Source organism: Rhinopithecus bieti, unplaced genomic scaffold, assembly GCF_001698545.2.
Source record: "Rhinopithecus bieti isolate Rb0 unplaced genomic scaffold, ASM169854v2 scaffold_32012, whole genome shotgun sequence".
Lineage (NCBI taxonomy): Eukaryota > Metazoa > Chordata > Mammalia > Primates > Cercopithecidae > Rhinopithecus > Rhinopithecus bieti.
Genome location: NW_016814432.1, coordinates 4,537,233 through 4,556,316, shown reverse-complemented (window position 1 = coordinate 4,556,316; position 19,084 = coordinate 4,537,233). Strand labels below are relative to the sequence as shown.

At 40.3% G+C, this 19,084-nt stretch overlaps 1 protein-coding gene across 6 annotated transcripts in view; it reads right to left on the bottom strand.

Moving 5' to 3' along the window:
• Nucleotides 1-19,084, bottom strand: part of EXOC2 (exocyst complex component 2) — a 164,945-nt gene that overhangs the window by 74,717 nt on the left and 71,144 nt on the right. For all 6 annotated transcript variants that reach the window (XM_017850353.1, XM_017850351.1, XM_017850352.1 and 3 more), the window contains 3 exons: nt 16,432-16,545; nt 14,442-14,566; nt 5,304-5,384 (listed from right to left, as the gene is read on the bottom strand). In XM_017850353.1, coding sequence (XP_017705842.1) covers nt 5,304-5,384; nt 14,442-14,566; nt 16,432-16,545 — 320 coding nt within the window. The remainder of the gene's footprint in view (nt 1-5,303; nt 5,385-14,441; nt 14,567-16,431; nt 16,546-19,084) is intronic.

The following is a 19,084-nucleotide window of genomic DNA, read 5'->3' as shown; positions in this document are numbered from 1 at the left end:
TTCTCTTCTTTTTTTTTTTTTTTTGAATGCCTGTTGTGAAATATTTGCTGGCCAGCCACTGAGTAAATGTCGGTTTTTTTTCCATATCCTGGCCCTTCGGGATGTTCCCCAGTGTTCCAAATCCTTAGCTTTCTCCTTTCATTTTGCACGTAGTACTTGGGTTAAATCTTTCAATCCTGTTTGTTCAACTACCGTCTTCATGCTGGTGACTCCCAAATCTGTGTTTCAAGATGTGTCTGCGAGTGTAAGACCAATCCTTAAAAATATTTTCACTAGACATACAATAGTGACAGCTAATAATGACATGAAGCACCGATGCTATGCCAGGTGTGATTCTAAAACCCTCCTGTGTATTAGTTGACCTGCACATGGTTATGTCGCTGTAAGACAGGCACTGTTTTCACCCGTTTTATGTTGGAGGCAACTGAGACACCAACATAACTTGCCCAGTGTGGCGCAGTGGGACACAAGAAGAGCTATCAAGAACCCCATCGGCACACCCCTCAGGAATCTCAAACTCAACATGCTGTAAGTTGAACTGAATGTTCTCATCTGCATGCCTCTCCTTATGCCCCAAACATGCTCCTTCATCCACCTGAGGCCGGACATCTGTAAGTCACCAATGACTACTTCCTTTTCCCTGTGTAACATAGCAAACCTTCCCTGTCCCTTCCCCTTTCTCACCTGCCACTCGCTCTACCTTCATTAGCAGCCACGTCACCCTTACACTACTTTATTCCATTACTACACACATGACTGCTGACATGGCGTAACATGCCTACCATCCACTTCTGGCTGCTCCCTTCTCGCCTCTGACGTACCTCCCTTCTCATCCATTCCCTATACAGATGGCAGACTGCTCTTTAAAAATCTCCTACTGTTTCGTTATTGAAACTCTTTCGATGGCTATTTGTCTTCAGAATAAAGACAGATTCCACACTACTGCACAGCAAGTTGGCCAGGGGCAGACCCTGTCTACCCTGCGGCCACACTTCTCTTATCTGCACATAGCCACACTGGACCCTGCTTCCTGGGCTGTGGCCTATATCTCCTCTTCACTGAACTCACGCGCTGGCCCTGCTGGGACATTCCTGCCTCCCTCCACTCAGCTGCCCACCGCCAGCCTCTGCTTGTCCAGCTACTTCCTGCTCCTCTCTTAAGGTTCCTGTAACCTCCCCTGGTATTCTCTGCACTCAATTTTTTGGCTGGCTTCCCCTTTTGTGGGCTTTAGCCACACCTGAGGACTCCCACCAGAGCAGTATTATCATACCATCACTTGGTCACCTGAATATGTGTGTGTATTTTCCATTCAGTCATAATCTCCAGAGGTAAAGCACAAGTTTTATTTTTATATCCCTAGGATAAAGCAAACGTGCTCGATAAAAGGTTACAGAGGAAGGACTAAAAGTTGCTGCCTGAATCAATGACCAGTATCTTACTACCCAGAGAGGCGGGATAACACCCCATGGGCAGACCTTGCTTTGCACAGTGTGCAGGACTGTGACAGCAGCTGCGCGAGCTAAAACACAGCAAGGGCATCTGACAATCAATGGGAAGATTACATTTGTTCTGTGATATCCAAAATTTTGTTCAAACATTAAAACTCACTTATTGTTGCTTATGAATAACAAAATTTTAAAGTACAAAGAATATTTAATATACAATTTAAAACATCAGAAACATTTAAAATTAAAATGCTATATTTCTTTGTAGAAAAACTTATCAAGAGTGTTTGCCTTCTTTTTTGTTGTAAAATTTACAATATGAATCAAGCCTCTTTTCTGTGCTCTGACAGATTATCCTGCTCCTTTCTAACTGTGAATCAACTTCTGATGTTTTTTCCTTTGCATCGTCCACATCACGAAACATCTCTGAGGTTCTCTGAGCATTACTTCTTTTGGGACCTCTCTTGCTTTTCTTCACACTTTCTCACCTATGTTGGTAAGCTCCCCTCCACCAAGTTACTCTTGAGTCTCAAACAGCAGCAGGGCCTACATCCCCACAGGCAGGTATTCCTTCTGTCACTCTCCATTTGTTGGATTTGCATTTCACTTCCAGTGTTAGAGCTTTCTGGTTTTGGACGCACTTTCATCTTTATCGACCAATCCCTTCCCCATCAACCATTTGTTGTAAAATGTCAGGAGGGTTTGTCACTGGGAGATAAGGAGGCAGCACAACTGCACACTTTGCTGTCTGCTGAGAACTGGTAACAGACGTACAGTGGCCATCTCCGGTGGCCTGGAAGGAGGCAGTGTGGCCGATCATCTACAGCACCTGTCATTTACACAGTGACCTGTGAATTAAAGAGCTGGAGGGGAACCGTACTTTATGCAGCTATGGTGACTGCCCTGTGGGAACTGCAGTTCTGCATGGTGTTGCTGGGGAATGGCTGTTATGAACTGAACCGCGATGACTGAAACCTGTGCCTATCAAAATCACATACACAGCACGGCCTGCCTGCAGTTCAAAGCACAAGTCTGGAGCCAGATTTCTGGCTATAAATTGCAGCTCTGCTGCTTCCTATTTATATAACCTTACGTGGCTCAATTAATCTTCTGGGCTTTAGTTTTGTCATCAACAAGGTGAAGATAATAGCACAAACCTCAAAGGGTTGTTGTGAGGACTAAATACATGTAGATAGTTTCGAGCAACACCTGCCCTGCAGTAAGCCCTCCACAAGTGTGAGCCATGACTGCCACAGCCACTACTACAAATACTTACACAGCATGTCTACACCTGCACTGTCTAACACAGGAACTACCAGCCACACGGGACTATCTCAATTTAAAGCTGAATTAAATAAAAGTAAATAAAAATTTAAAATTCAGTTCCTCAGTTGTACCAGTCGCACTGGAAGCTCAGCAGCCACATGTTCATCACTGCAGAAATTCTACTGAACAATATGCTGTTCTATATACTCGAAACAGGTAAGAACACAGAGGTGAATATGTGAATGTGATGTAAATAAACCGATGGTCTTTACTGGCTTGAAATCAAGAAAGAGTTACTAAGTTCAAACACAAACATGAGAAACACATACCATGAAAACAAAAAACAATTTCTGTTTTTTTAACAATTTCAAAACAAGTGTCAAAACTGATAAACTCTGAATAAATGACCTAAGTTTCTTGCAGCCAACAGTATCCTTTAGAAACTTATCTTAAAAGTCAGAAAGATTGCCCAATTTATAAAAAAAAAAACTTTTAAAAAAAGTAAAGAAGTATCCATATACATTAGTATGTAATTATACGTAAGGTAAAAAGCATTAGTAATAACTTAAGCGAACTAAATTACGCTTGTACTCATTTATTCTTTCCTTCCTTTCTAAAACAAAATAAATTCAGTTCAACAGAACTGACTGAATCTTCGTGACTTTAATTCTGTGTTTTCACCAGTTCTGCAGCACTGAAGTCCCAGATAACGACAAACCCGCCTGGGCAGGACTCTCTGGGGGCCAGAGCTGCATCCCCTCCGGCTTTGTTCCCAGGCTGGCTTAGCATGGAACCTGACACAACCGGAGTTAAATAAACGTTTGTCAAGTTGACCTGAATTAGGAAAAATATATCCTAGGACAGCAAACATCAACATCATGTTGTTAAAAGACGTTTCTGGAAAAGGGGGAATTGTTATAAAGAAAGATATTTTAGGGAAATTTTAATACCAAAAAGTCCTGACGAATGGTCTCATAAAGAAGTGACCAGTTATATTAAGCTGAACGTTATCCAAAAAGAGCAAACTTCAATAGAAAGTTAATACAACGCTTTTCTGGAAAAAAAATGCATGGTTATAAAGGAATATATGGAAAAAGGCAATTTTTAATATCCCAAGTCCCAAGGGACGATTTCTCAAACTACTCCTTTAAAGAAAAAAAAATCACATTACCACATTATGCTAAGCCTAACACATGAAACAGACCCTAGAATTTCTCAAACCTGACAAGGATCTCCTCCTCTGACACCATGATATACTTACTATGTCAACTGGTCCTATAAGCCACCTCTTAGAAATTACTGAAGTAAACGTGTTTTTTATACAGATATCATAGTTTGATAACTTCTCCAGGGCAAATAACATCCTTGAGTAGAAAATTTCATTTCAAGACCTTAAAATCTCTAACTATGCTAACATAGAAACAGCTTCAATAAGCATTTGAGTTGAATTCAGAATATCTTCATTTTAACAAAATTGGTGACTTGGTTCTCAAACATAAAAACAAGGGAAAATCTCAAGGCAATTAAGTAATAATAATCAGAGGGAAAAAAATTAAGTGCTGTTAAATTCCTAAATTTAGAACGAAATCCAAGTACTCAAATGCTACTACCAAGAGAACACTTCTTTCTAGAACATGCTTTCTCTTAGGGATCACTCAGGTTTGTGAAAAGATATTCACATAAAGGCTCAGAACGTTTCACCCATGGGACTAACTTAAGCAGGAAGCGCAAAACTAGCTTCCCATCACAGCCTTACATTCATAGAATCTTTAAAGATCTGGTGTGAGGTTTCTTCACTTTTCCAATTAATCTTAACTCTACTTCATGATGAAATCCTATGTTGTATTTAAAAATAAGGAGATTCCTATGGGTATTCCTATCAAATGTAAACTATAGGTGTGAAAAGATTTATTTTAAATGATTTATTTTTAAGCCACTAATGTCACAGTAAGGATTAATTCATCTGATCCGTTTCTTCTAAATCAACAGGATAAGTGGCTGGGGCCTAGGATGTCAGAAAACGGATAGACAAGGGAGGTGGACAGAACTCAAAACTTTGCACATAGCCATTTTCCCTGGGCCTATAATTTTTACAAAATATCTCAGATTTAGACACATTCTTCAATAGCCAGTGGCCTTAAATTCTTTCTTGGAAAAAGGCAAGGTATACACAAATAAATGGCCCCTCGGAATCTGTTCCTCTCACGGCTGAGGCTCTTCGCATTCACGCTGGGAGACACCGGACGGCGGCTCCTCCAGGTTGCTGGCCAGTGACAATCCTGGCTACTTGCTTCGGTGCTTTCCTAGCTTTGAAGATGCTGTTTATATGTTGGTCGGTTTTACAGAAGGAAACTATTTCTCAAGAAGTGGATTGTTTTCAAATTATGATTTCTCATAAATAAAATGCAAGCAGAAACAGAACATTCATTTTCAATGTTTCTATTCCCCTTTGTGTTCATTAAATCATTACCATTTAGAGATAAATATTAAAATGCAACTTACTGCCTTACCCCGTGATATCAGGTCCAAGAACTAATTTTAAAGCATGTTGTCAAGTCTATAAATAGTTATGGGTAGTAGTACAAAACTTACTGTTCAGAACATTCTCCAGTTTCTGCGTCATGGATCCTTCTACTTTTTCCGTTCCATCTGCTTCTAGTTTTTGATGGATGGCTAGAAAAAAAAAAAAAAATCTAGTTAAAATGTAGGCCATTTTAATGGGTGGAGATACATTAAATCAAAATGATATTTTTAAACAGCTTTTGTAAATAGTCATAGTATTTTCACTGCTGAAAAGGAGCAAAAACATGCTACCCTGTACAAGGTACCCAGCAGACACCAGTCTAAGTTATTCACAGTTTAACACCATTAAAATAGTACCTAACACACATAATCATCTGTCTTCGAGACCAAGCGGTAAAACAGCTGAACTGAAAAGAAAAGGGAGACTTGAGGCATCCTGGGTCTCATCACTACAGGTTGAATATCTCCAATCCGAAAATCCAAAATGCTCCAAAATCTGAAACTTGAAGCACTCACATGACATTCAAAGGAAATGTTCATTGGAGCACTTCCCATTTCAGATGTTCAGATTTGGGATGTCCAACCAATAACTACGTCATGCAAATATTTAAAAATCTGAAACACTGCTGGGTCGCAGGCATTTCAGATAACTGGTCAGAAAACTCTGAGTAAATTCGGTACTCAAATGCACTACGAACACACACTCAATGCCTGCTAATATCTCTCCCTCTGCTCCTTTTAATTAGTTTTTAATTATGATCTTGTTATTTTTCATCTTTTTTTTTCTTTCAGTAAGCCACCTCAAATTTTCTTTGAAATTCTAAAATAAACAGACGGCTCCTCTATCAAAGAAACATATTCAGAGAAAAAAGGAATATATTTGGGGAAAAACCCAGCTACTGTAGTTGAATTAGCTGGGCTGACTCAGAGTGAGGAGAAAGTAATTTCTATAATGTTTCAGAATTTGAGTTGTGTGGTAACAGTGACATAAAATGTTTCTACATACCAAAGCGGAAACTGGGGTTCAACTTACTAAGTGAAATGGAAAGGAACTTCCTTCCCTATCTGTAAGGAAAGGAGTCAGACTATGCCTAAGTATTAGAAAGCGAAACTGGAAAGACTTCCATCCTGTATGCGTGCAGATCTGCTTTCCCTCTTGGTTTAAATGCTGCTGTGATGCTCTGCCAGTCCTGGCGAGAAGGACACCGGGACCCACTGAGCAGGCACTGTGCTGAGACGTCACACCCCACAGCAGCCCTGCTCCACAGGTTGCTGTCTGAGTCAAAATTAGCATTAAAGGGAACCATGTAGCCATGTTTTCTGATGCTGACAAAACCCATCACTGATGAGCAGGTCAAGGTGAGGTGACCCCAGACCCCTGGCTCAGTTTACAGCCCTTTTTGCTGACAGGCTGACCTCCTCCACCCATCTCCTCCACAGTAGAGTCACTGTCAAACTGCCAGCCAAGCATGAGGACTGAGAGACACTGGCATCTGATAAAGACAATCCTATTTTCCAGAAAATTAAACCAAATAACCCAATGTCTGGTTCACTTGACCTTTTATTTTCTTTGAAAACAGTTTTAAGTAGAATAACTCAATAAGCAACTTGGTACATGATCATAGGTTTGTTATTGTTTCTAATCTATTAAAACTTAAATATGTGAAGCAGTTGAACATTATAAGTTTGTACTTGAGAAAACAAAAAAAGTATGTACAACAGCACTTCTTAAAGAAAAACCAAGGTTATAGAAAGACTATTAGTTCACTATGATTATTCGATCATTTTAACGCTCAAATAAGATGCAGATGTCAAATTTGCAATTGAAATAAAAAATTCATAATACCCATCCATGCATTTATATAAATGCCGTTGTTAAACGAGGCACCAAGGAATAATGTCTGTGTAGGGTAGTATCTAAAGGATCCAGTGTTGGGCACAGAAACATGTACATGCTCTAAGCATTCTATGTTAATGCCAGCCCGTGTGAGGCAGGAATATTCAAGCCAGATCACAGATGAGCAAACTACTGCTATGAAGAACCAAACAGTAAAAAATACTTCGGGCTTTGTGGGCCACATACGGCCTCTATCCCATATTCTTCTTGTTTTGTTTTTAGCATGGGAAAACACAGCCATGCTTAGCTCCCGGCCTGTACAAAGGCTGCGGCCTAATTTGGCTCACATGCTGACCTCTGAGGAGGACTATACTTACTGAAGTAGGAGAAGAGGAAGGGTTAGTGTAAGATGCATAAATATTTTAAATTGACAAAGAGCCTTTCAAACATTTAGTTTCTATTTCTTATTTTACCAAACTTTTATCAGAGTAGACAAATCATATATAAATTATATTTAAACTGGTTAAGTATTCTGTGGTTCCTTCTCTTCCCAAATTATACTGAAGAAAATCAATAAATAATAAAATAATTGCAACTAGAAGACTAACAGGAATGATTCTCACTTAGATAACTGAGTCCTTGAAAATGATACTTACCTGAATTATCTTCATACATCAATAGACACTAACAACAGAATGCGTCAAAAAATCAATTATGGCTCAAGCCACCCAGAGTTAAGTAGCAGCAATAAAAGGAACAGGGGAAGGAAGACAAATAAGACAAACAGTGCTGGGAGCAACAGGTGTCATTTGCTCTGCTCAGGCTTTTCACGCTAGTGTACCATAACCAAAATTCATTCATATAGTTTTGACCCACAGTTGTTCTTGAAAGGAGCAAGTGATAATGGTGGACTTGTCACTAAAAACAAGAGATGATACAGGTCATTAAATGCACAAGCTCAGGGGCATTCAGGGAAATCGCTACCAAAACAAACGTGGTGCTCGGAGGCACTGAGGAGCTCAGGAAGGCCTTTCACCTACCAATAGCTCTACGAACCACCACCACCCAGGAGGGCCTTTCACCTACCAATAGCTCCATGAACCACCACCACCCAGGAGGGCCAGTGTGAGCAGCATCTGCTAATGTAAAAAAAAAAAAAAAAAAAAAAAAAAAAAAAAGCAGAGAAAAGCTCTGATTCGTACCTATTCCCTATGCCCAACTCTGGAACACAAGGATGGTACAGACCAGAAACATCTTCCAATGTTTCCATAACTATCTTCAGGACTACAGTTCTGTTCCCCCATTTTTCTTAACCACACAGCTCCTTTCCTTTGATAACCATTTAGAGAACAATTTCCCCACATTCCAGAATGGCAGGAAAACAGAAGGAAATCGGGAGGAGGCATCCACTGCTGGTCAGCTGGGCAGCCCTGAGAAACAGAAGTCTGCAGGGCAGCATGCGGGGGCAGAAGCAAGAGAGCGGCGTGTTAATCCAAGACCATTCAGAGGAAAACCATGAATTCCATGTAACATAAAAACAAGAAAAGCTCTGAGAATTGAAGATGGGAGTCTCTAGATTTGGAAGGCTTATCAAGTGTTGGCTAAAATGAATGAAGACGGAACCTGTATTCCAGTATATCCTGCAAAGGTGTTTTTTCGTTTCTAAAAAAATCCAAGGCTAAACAAATACATCTTTTAAACATTAAGATATGGAGAAAAACAAACAATTTACAAGTAATGAAGAATTATGTTGGCTCAGGATTTTGTCTCTGCAATGACTAAAAGTCATTGGATCAATGCCTTCAGAAAATAATTCTCTTACAGTCAAGTGTGTTCATGCATACGGGCAAGAGGTACTTCCAGACACACCAGAATTCAAAAGGTGTAGCATAAAAGATGTAACACATTGTTCAAGACAAAAAATTTCAAAGATAAGGATAGGAAAGATGAAATATAAAATATAGGCAATAAACATCAAAGCCAATTAAGTTTACACGTATGTGTACTGTATATGTGTGTGTGTATAGATATACATATACATTCACACAGACACACACACATATATTCACATAGACACACACACATAGATATGTACACACACATAATATATACATATTTACTGTATAACTGTGGTAAATATAAAATTAAATGTAAGAGACAAAAAATAAATCTAAAACCAGAATACTGAAATGGAAAAGGTAAACTAAGCTGGGTCCACAATTTCAAATTAAATTGAGGCAAAAAAAAAAAAAGGGAAAGGTAAAGACATGCTAACTGTTGTCACATGTAACAGATGTCAAGACAACCTATAATAAAATCTTAAAACATTTCTCTCAAATCTGCAAATAATATGGTCTACATTGCCAAGAAGAAAAAAGGAAGCACAAAAGGTAACAAGACAAAAGAAAAGATATCAGGACAAAATTTCAATTATGATAAATGTAAATGGCTTCCATTCTTCTATTTAAAAGCAAAGGCTCTCAGAATAGTATTTAAAAAATCAAAATCCTGCCACATGTAGCAACACAAGACACATGTCAAAACAAAAATCTCTAAAAGGTTACAAAGAATATTACAAATAATATATCAAGCAAACGCATACAAAAGGAAAGGTATAAAATGCTAACATTACGTTATTGTGCATCAAATAATTTAATCTTGCCCCCCAAAGGGTCTGGCCTTTGCCCTTAGGTCCTGGGAGGTAAACTCTAAACTCTTGAAATGTTCTGCCTGGTAAGAGTGTCTTTGTTTGCCTGTGGACCATCGGCCACACTAGATAATCTAACAGTGGAACTGACGGTGAGGACTTAGGGTCACCCAGTATCAGCCTGATCTGAGGGAGAAGACTGAAGTCAGCCTTGACCATGTCCATGTGATGGGGCCCTACTAGAGACTCTGGATCTGGACAACAAGGTTTGGGTAGCTTCCTTGGATGGAAGTACTCCATGTGCGTTGTCACACACTGTTACCGGGAAAGTCAGTGCTGCCTGCAGTTCCACTGGGAGACTACTGGAAGCTCCATGGATGAAAATTGCCTAGATCTGCTCCATGAATCTCTATCCCTGGCTGACTATAATCTGTAATTTCCCGGTAATGAACCATAACTCAGTATAACAGCTTTCTCTGAGTTCTGTGAGTCCATCTAGCAAAACACCAAACCAAGGGTAATCCTGGGGACTGCTTATAAATACATTCTCATCAAGAGAATCTAAGAACCAGAAGTTACGAAGCAAATACATGCTTTACACACAAAGAAAAGCTGACAGAATCAAAATTAAAGACGGAGATTTGTCTGTCATGTTTAACATAAAGAAGCTAGATTTAAATAATATAATTAATCAGGCATTGGTATTATATCAGATAGTGGACCCTGAAGAAAACATGTCCGTCCATCCTTTTTAATTCTTGGTATACTTACAAAAACTTAATATATATTAAGAAACATTTTCTCTGTTCACAGTACTATAAGAACAGAGACTATGAAAACAAAATTTACTAAAACTACTAAGTCAAGGAGGAAAATTAAAATTATACATTTTAAAAACACAAAAAAGATATCCCTAAAAAATCAATGTTAAAAAAAATCACATAGAACATACAAATAAAACAGATAATGAAAGGGCCTATAACATGAATTTTAAATAATTTAAAAATTAGAATGCAATGCTAATAAAACATGAAAATCTTGATAAAATAGAGAATTTCAGGGAAAACAAAATCAAAATAAAGCAGAGACAGTAGAGGGTTGAAAAGCATATGTGTGTGTGTGCGTGTGTGTGTGTGTGTGTATACACACACTTATCTGTCTCACCTGCTGGCTCCCAATCCCCCCTTGAAGCTACTGATTCTGTCTTCAGGAGAGGCCCCAGACACCAACGCACTCCTGCCTGGTGTGATAAACCAGGAAGCACAGCACTATCCGTGCCTGAAAATGCTGAAAGTGAATCTATCTAACATCCAATTAGATAAATCCAAGCAATTTAATGGCAAGAAAAATAAGTTAAATGATACCATGAGGAAGTTATCAGTCAAATTCAGAGTGGGGGATACCTTCCAGGACAAATGACCTTGTTTCTTCAACAAATCAATGGCATGAAAAACCAGAAACAGGCTGGGCGTGGAAATTAGCCGGGCATGATGGTGGCGGGCACCTGTAATCCCAGCTACTCGGGAGGCTGAGGCAGGAGAATTGCTTAAACCCAGGAGGCAGAGGTTGCAGTGAGCCGAGATCGCACCACTGCACTCCAGCCTGGGCAACAGAGTGAGACTCCATTTAAAAAACAAACAAACAAAAAAAGAAAAACCAGAAACAGGGTAAGAAAGGTGAGGGGATGGTTTTAGTTTAAAAGAGGATTAAGAGAGTTAAAAATTAAGTGAAATGCCTGAATTTTATTTGAATCTTTATTTGGATATATCAACCATAAAAAAACAAGTCTGGGGATAATTTGAGAAATCTGAACTGGAAATGAGATGATATTTAAAAATTATTGCTAATTTGGTTAACTATGATAATATCATTGTGATTGTGCACATAAATGTCCTTACCCTCACTTGGGAGACTGACACTCAGGTATATAGGAGGAAACCATGCTGCTTGAGGTTTGCTTTAAAATACATCCGCAAAATGCAAAGAAACCAACCTCAAAAGTAAGTATAAAAAAGGAGCGATAATTGTTAAATCTAGGTGACAGGTACAGAGAAGTTGATTATACTTTCATCTCTGCTTTTCACATGTTCGAAAATATTCATAATAGAAAAGTAAAACCAAATTACCTGAGCAACTTTACATATCAGCTCTGTCAAATTTGAACCACGTAACTCCTAGTATACATGGCCCACTGACAGCGCGCAGAGCAACACACAGAGATCCGCACGTTACCATATAACAGCAACACTCAAACCTGACCAAAAAGCCTTTTACAAAACTACAGATCAATTTCATTTAAGACTACAGTTAGAACAAGTTATAAAAAGCTAATAGGCCGGGTGCAGTGGCTGTCGCCTGTAATCCCAGCACTTTGGGAGGCCGAGGCGGGCAGATCACGAAGTTAGGAGATCAAAACCATCCTGTCCAACATGGTGAAACTCTGTCTCTACTAAAATACAAAAAAACAGCCGGGTGTGGTGGTGCGCACCTGTAGTCCCAGCTACTGCAGAGGTTGAGGCAGGGGGATCGCTGGAACCTCGGAGGCAGAGGTTGCAGTGAGCCGAGGTAGCGCCACTGCACTCAAGCCTGGCGACAGAGCAAGACTCCTTCTCAAAAAAAAAAAGGTACGAATCCTGTAGTAAATTAACATAATCACTTGGAGGCGTGCAACAGGTTTTACCTAAAGAATAAAAGGTTTCTAGCACACACAATTCTACATACAATATAAACCCAATTTTGTAATAGATACTCATCTAGGTTAAGAAAAGAAGATAAAAGGAAATACATTAAAATGTTAATGTGATTATCTCTACAACAGACACTCTTGCTAATTATCTAAATATGCATTTCCTTTATTTCAAAAAACATAAAAGCTAAATACATGTGTCTAAAGTTTTCAGATTAACTATTATAATCACTTCCTATACGCTGTAAGTTCATTTCTTCATTAGTAGCTGGTCAGCATCATCTTTACTAAACTTAAAGTTGCTAACACACTTCTAGGGTGAATGGCTAATAAATGTGACTACATAATCTAGTGTACCAAATAAAACTTTTTTTTTTTTTTTTTTTTTTTGAGACGGAGTCTCGCTCTGTCGTCCGGGCTGGAGGGCAGTGGTGGGATCTCAGCTCACTGCAAGCTCTGCCTCCCGGGTTCCCGCCATTCTCCTGCCTCAGCCTCCCGAGTAGCTGGGACCACAGGCGCCCGCCACCACGCCTGGCTCATTTTTTGTATATTTTTTAGTAGAGACGGGGTTTCACCAGGTTAGCCAGGATGGTCTCGATCTCCTGACCTTGTGATCCGCCCGTCTCGGCCTCCCAAAGTGCTGGGATTACAGGCTCGAGCCACTGCGCCCGGCCGATAAATCATTTTAATTACAGTAATTTGTGGGAAACATTTGTGCAGCTACTGGTCCTATGAATAACCACTTTATCTGATTAATACCAAACTCTGTTCATACATGCTCAGGTTTTCTTCCTGACATGCTAAGATTCACTATTGGTGACTTAGAGAGAACAGCAATAAGCACAAATAAAGAATGGCACACCATCAAGAAACATAAGGCACAAGTATTTATCAAGGAAGAGCACCAACCTTCTTTGTTCCCCTCTAGACATTCACATTTTACCCCTTCCTGCACGGAAGAAGCTGCATCACACACACATTTAATGTGCTGGAGATCAATGAAGCACATATGGTACAGGAAGAGGGGGGCTTATTTATTTATTTATTTAGAGACGGAGTCTCGCTCTGTCACCCAGGCTGGAGTGCAGTGGTGCGATCTTGGCTCACTGCAACCTCCGCCTCCCATGTGCAAGCAATTCTCCGGGCCTCAACCTCCCGAGGAGCTAGGACTACAGGCACCCACTATGCCTGGCTAATTTTCGTATTTTAGTAGAGATGGGGGGGACTTTTAAAACAATAAAAGAATGTCTATACTTTAGGAATACAAAATAATTTTTAAAAATTTACCTTCCCGAATTGAAGAAGATGTGGCCTCAATGTACGGTTAGAGTGATGGATGCTTAAGCTATACGGGTACTTAGTTTTAAGTTATCTTAGCTATTAAAAAGAACTGAGTTAACGTTTATTAATATAGATTGCTTTTTACTAAATAGCAATAATTAAACTTTTATTAATTAAAGGCAATTTTATTAAAAAAAAAAACCCTACCAACATCTTGCATTAATATGTCTACAGCTATGACATCTGTACTCCACACAACGTCCCTCCCGTATACAGATGATGGCACAGTGAGAGCTACCTGCGTGCATGTGTGGGGGCCTGGGCGAGAAGCGCTGAAGAGACTGGTATCCTGTCATCAGCCTTTCCAAAGTGAACACACAGTGGGTGGCATTTATAGAATTAGTCACATCTGTAAGATATTGACAGTTGTGAGAGGATTTTTTAAATCCTCAAATTTTATGCATTGGGATTTAATTTCTTATCAGCCCTGGAGTGTGGGCATCACAGAGAGTTAAAGTAGTCTCCCATTTCACACATGTAAGATGGGTTAACAAAAGCCTCAAAGATAAATTTTTAAAGTACCAAGTCTTCAAAGAGATGCCAGCCTACTCTGCAACAAGTATTTATAGCACATTTTAGATCTCTACTTTGATAAAACCAGACCGCATGTCACCCCCTGTAAACGCCCTGCAGGCAGTGTCAGGTTTCCATGGCGGAAGCTGCCAGCAGATGGCTCTGAGGATCGGATCGCCTTACCTGAGAGGGCATCCTGTGCCTCAAAGAATGTACTGAGACCACCTTTCACACAGGCCAGGCTGCCCTCGCTCTTCTTGTTAGCCTGTCTCTTGAGGTTGGCGACTGCCATTCTGAGCTGCTCAAAACTGAAAGGAAATAAAGAAACCAAACGTTTGACACTCCTAACATGCAAGAAAGAAAAAAGAATTCCTTCAGTGGAAAACACTTCATATGCTAAAACCGATGCTAAGTAGCATACAGATTAACATCACATGAAGCCAGATGAAAACAGAAAGCATTCAAATTGTTACGTAGACCGAAACCTTTTATTACGAATGCCTAAATTACAACAGCTATACGAGTGTTGGGGCCCTCAACGGTAATTCCAACTACATTAGACCCCTAAGAAGTAAATGTGTAATGTTTTCCTAACCTCTATATAATATATACAACTTACCAGATAAAGAGTTTTGAACATCCTGTACCAGATAAGAAGACACAGATCATCCAGTGATAGACAATATTTCAAAAGTGTGACTGCTTTGTACATTCATTGAAGCATTGTGGAACACTGAGCATAATGTTCTACTCATCAATACCCAGTCCTCTGTCCTTAATAATAAAATTATGTAAATCCTGTGGGTCAATTCACAACTTGAAGACAACAGTATCTTATCTCAATATCTAAAGCAGAGAAAAGTGAAGGCAGGCCTCTCTATTTCTGAAGTTGTATGTCCATTTGAGCTAAGAAAATCTGGCTATAAAACTTTAAACGTATTCTTGATAGACCTACACAAGAAACGGAGCTCAATTCTGACTTATAATAATAGAAATTTTACATCTGTAATATAAAATTAGAATCATCTTCTACAATGAAAAAATTCACCTTGGACATTTGCTTTAAAAAGCAATCAGGTTAAATTTACCCTACGTATTAAAACGCCAACTTTTCTTCATGTTTTCTAGTAATGCTTTTCATCCTAATAAGTGAATGAAACATTTATATTAAGGTATATGTTAGCACACTGATTTATCAATAATTTAAGTTTTAAGCAATAAACCATTGATTTATCCAAATGTTTTTGTGGAATATAATTATTTTAAATCAATCTTGCAAATAAGCTACAAACCTGCTCTTGTAGAGAGTAAAATGTAATTAGAAGACAAAAGGGAATCTTCAAATTTGATATATGACTTTGTCTACTTTTTTGCTAATTTTAAGGCAGGCCCTTACATGATGATAAACCAACTCATCTTCCTTTGCCCTGTGGTCAGAAAAGGCAGCACGTTCCACGTTCTACGCCAGAACTTAAAATCTGTATGTTACTGAGTAGGGAGAGATCACACTCACACATGTGGTCAGAAAAGGCAGCACGTTCCACGTTCTACACCAGAACTTAAAATCTGTATGTTACTGAGTAGGGAGAGATCACACTCACACATGGGTCAGAAAAAAGGCAGCACGTTCACGTTCTACGGCCCAGAACTTAAAATCGGTATGTTACTGAGTAGGAGAGGAATCCGACACTCACACATGGGGTCAGAAAAGGCAGCACGTTCCCACGTTCTACACAGAACTTAAAAATCTGTATTTACTGAGTAGGGAGAGATCACACTCACCACATGTGGTCAGAAAGGCAAGACGTTCCACGTTCTACCACCAGAACTTAAAATCTGTATGTTACTGAGTAGGGAGAGATCACACTCACACGTGTCAGTTTAAGTCCCCAGCTAAGGCTCCATAAATTTTTAATAACCTGCACCAATAATGAAACATATTGAACATAAAATGACAGTGGGAAATGAGAGGCCTCTAAAGAATCATCTCATTGTACAAATCAGGAAACAGACACCCTGAGATGTTCACAGGCAAACTCGAAGTCAAAGAGCTCATAGACCTAAAACTATGTAACTGTAGGCAGAGCCAGACCTAAAACTCAAGTTACCGTGTAATTCCATTTTTAGCACCTGAGTGAAACCCTTTACAGCTGACAGTCCCATATCCACTAACCTGGTGTTTGAGTGATTCTCTATAAGATACCAGGCAGCTGAAAAATTCTCACTTGTAAAATCGGCACTCATTCCATGGAACAGCATTTCTAAGTCCTTCTGGGAAAATTTACTTCTGAGGGGAAAAAAGGTTTAAAATATATTTCAGTGGTTATTATGACAAAAATGGAACAGGTATCACTGAGTATCCAGTGTAACACATATGAATACAAACCATTACAACAATACATATTAATCATATATTACCCAGAATATGTTTGTATGTATGTACAAAATACATTTCCCACATCATGGCTGATTTTTCTAACACGTAAACTTTGATTATATATAGAAAAGATAGGAAACTAGTTGAAATACAGAAATTACATCAATAAAAGAATATAAGGTTTAAAGAGGATTAAGACATCAGGCTGAGTTGATGGTTTTATTAAACCTATCGAAATATGACATCAATCCCCACTCAATGTATAAAAATCAAAATTTGAATACAGTGAAATTTTAAAATATTAAATCACTTTGTTAAAATGATTTTTGTTAAAACCTATATGAAAGTTGTTTTAAGACGTACTGCCTAAGAAACCATCAAAGCACTAATAAAACCACATCTAATCACAAAGCAGCCACATTTGCATCCATGTCTAGCATGACTTGAAGAAAAGCTTATGGTAACAACAGGGTATCTACATAACCTGCTGCTCCCTCATCTTGCCTACATGCTTAAGACTGACTTCTGGATCAAATCATTTATATATTCATTCGAACACTCATCAGGTATCTGCTACAGGTCAGGTTCCAAGCTGGGATGCCACATGTGCCCACCGAGGCCCACAGGCTGGCAGCCTTTGCTGCCCCCACCACCCATTTGCAGGATGAAATCCAAGCATGTCCAGGAACCGAACCTGCTTGTCTCTCAGGGCTCATTTCTGCCACTCGAGGCCTGAAACCTGACGCTTCCGCAGCCTCAAAGGGACTACACGGCCCCGCACGTTGGTTTCCACCACGTGGGTATTTACTTTGCTCATCTGACTTGCCGTCCCCTATCCCGAAACACTGGACAGGCCCAACTCGTAAGGTATAAACCAGACACACATTATTTGATAGGGCAGTATCTCTTTAACACTTATGCAGTGGGGAGATGACTCCGGCCCCAAAAGAATTTTTAATGTGGGTAGGTCCGGTCATAGCCTCAATTCAGAAATTAGTCCAGTAACTGTGGTACTTCCTCTTCTCTGGGAGAGTCCTGCTGTCTCATCATCACAAACACAGCCTCAATGCAGAAATGAGGCAGCTCAGCCCGTGGTCAACACTCCAACTTCACCCAAAGGTAACATGTTTTTCTTCCCTCTTCCTGGCCAAGGTCAATAGTTAACAGGCTGCCTGCTGGTTTGGGGGAAACATGGCAGCTCTGTCGTACAGGTTAAGGGTGGGATGGATAAAGAAGAAAGAATGGAATGTCCTTTGGGGCCTGTGCCTGGTACTGCCATAGCCGGCCTGTGCTCTCTGCCTGCCAGGCATTCAAACCCACTTGAGTCTTGCGGGCATTTTCACAGGTTCCCTAAAGGGCTCTGGAGCACCCCTCCAGCCATGACTCATGGATGCATCTGCTTCCTCCTGCCACTCCGCAGCCTCCCGTGGTCTCTCAGTCTTACCGCAGACACTCCTTGCTGGAGCCTCTCCATGTTCAGGTGACCAGTGCCCATAGGCACAACTTCCAATGGCCTGGAGCCCACTCTCTCTAGCAACTGGCTTGCTCACCTGGGCATGGAGAACACCCCTAAAATGCAGCCACCTCCACTGTCCATGCAGGCTCTGTGTCTCACAGCTGCGGGGAACACTGTCGCCTGGAGGTCCCACTCACCAGGCCTAAGTGAAGACGGTCACACACTCTGCATCCTCCCACTTCATGGCCTAGCCCGGTGCTCCCCATAGATACCTCTGCACAAATCCTCCTTGCCTCTCTACACATCCTCTCCCTCTGTGGTCCCTAGAAGAACAGGGGATGCGAGCTGCAAAACCAGATCTCAAGGAGTTCCTCTATCAACCCTGCACCGCGAGACGCCCCTCACTCTAAAGTCAAATGCCTACTGCGCGAGCATCTCAGCCAGGACAGGACAGCCCATTCACGTTCTGTAACACTGCCCTGCTTCACTATGTTCCTTTTTTGATTGGGTGGGGGATGCCTTGCTTAGAATTATGATAACAGAAAAGAAGACAGAGATTTTAGGAGGTGGCACCACTTCCACTTAGACTGAGTGGACCTTGCCTCTTTTCTCACCAGCTTCACAAGTTAAAAGATTTACAGCCTGAATCCTCCTGATACGTGCGTGTGGCATTCATTAGCTTGCTGGTCGTTTTCACCAGTCAGCAGTCTCTGGGGGGGAGGTGGAGAACTTTGAGTTTTAGAAGTTTATTTTGGTTTGGATTCTTCATGCTGGCTCATACTTTACTTAGTAAGAAAATCCTTTCACCTTTGGAAGTTTTTCTCACTTTATTTATTTGTGCCCCATGCCTCCAAGTTAGAGCTTTGGGGGAGTATAGCGACGGAGTGGAGGCTTAGGCTAAGCTGTGACATGCTGAACCCTGCCCGGCTAAGTGACCCAGAAGTGCCTCCTTCTGCAGTCCTGCTCTAACCGGCAAGCAGCATCTGCCTGGAA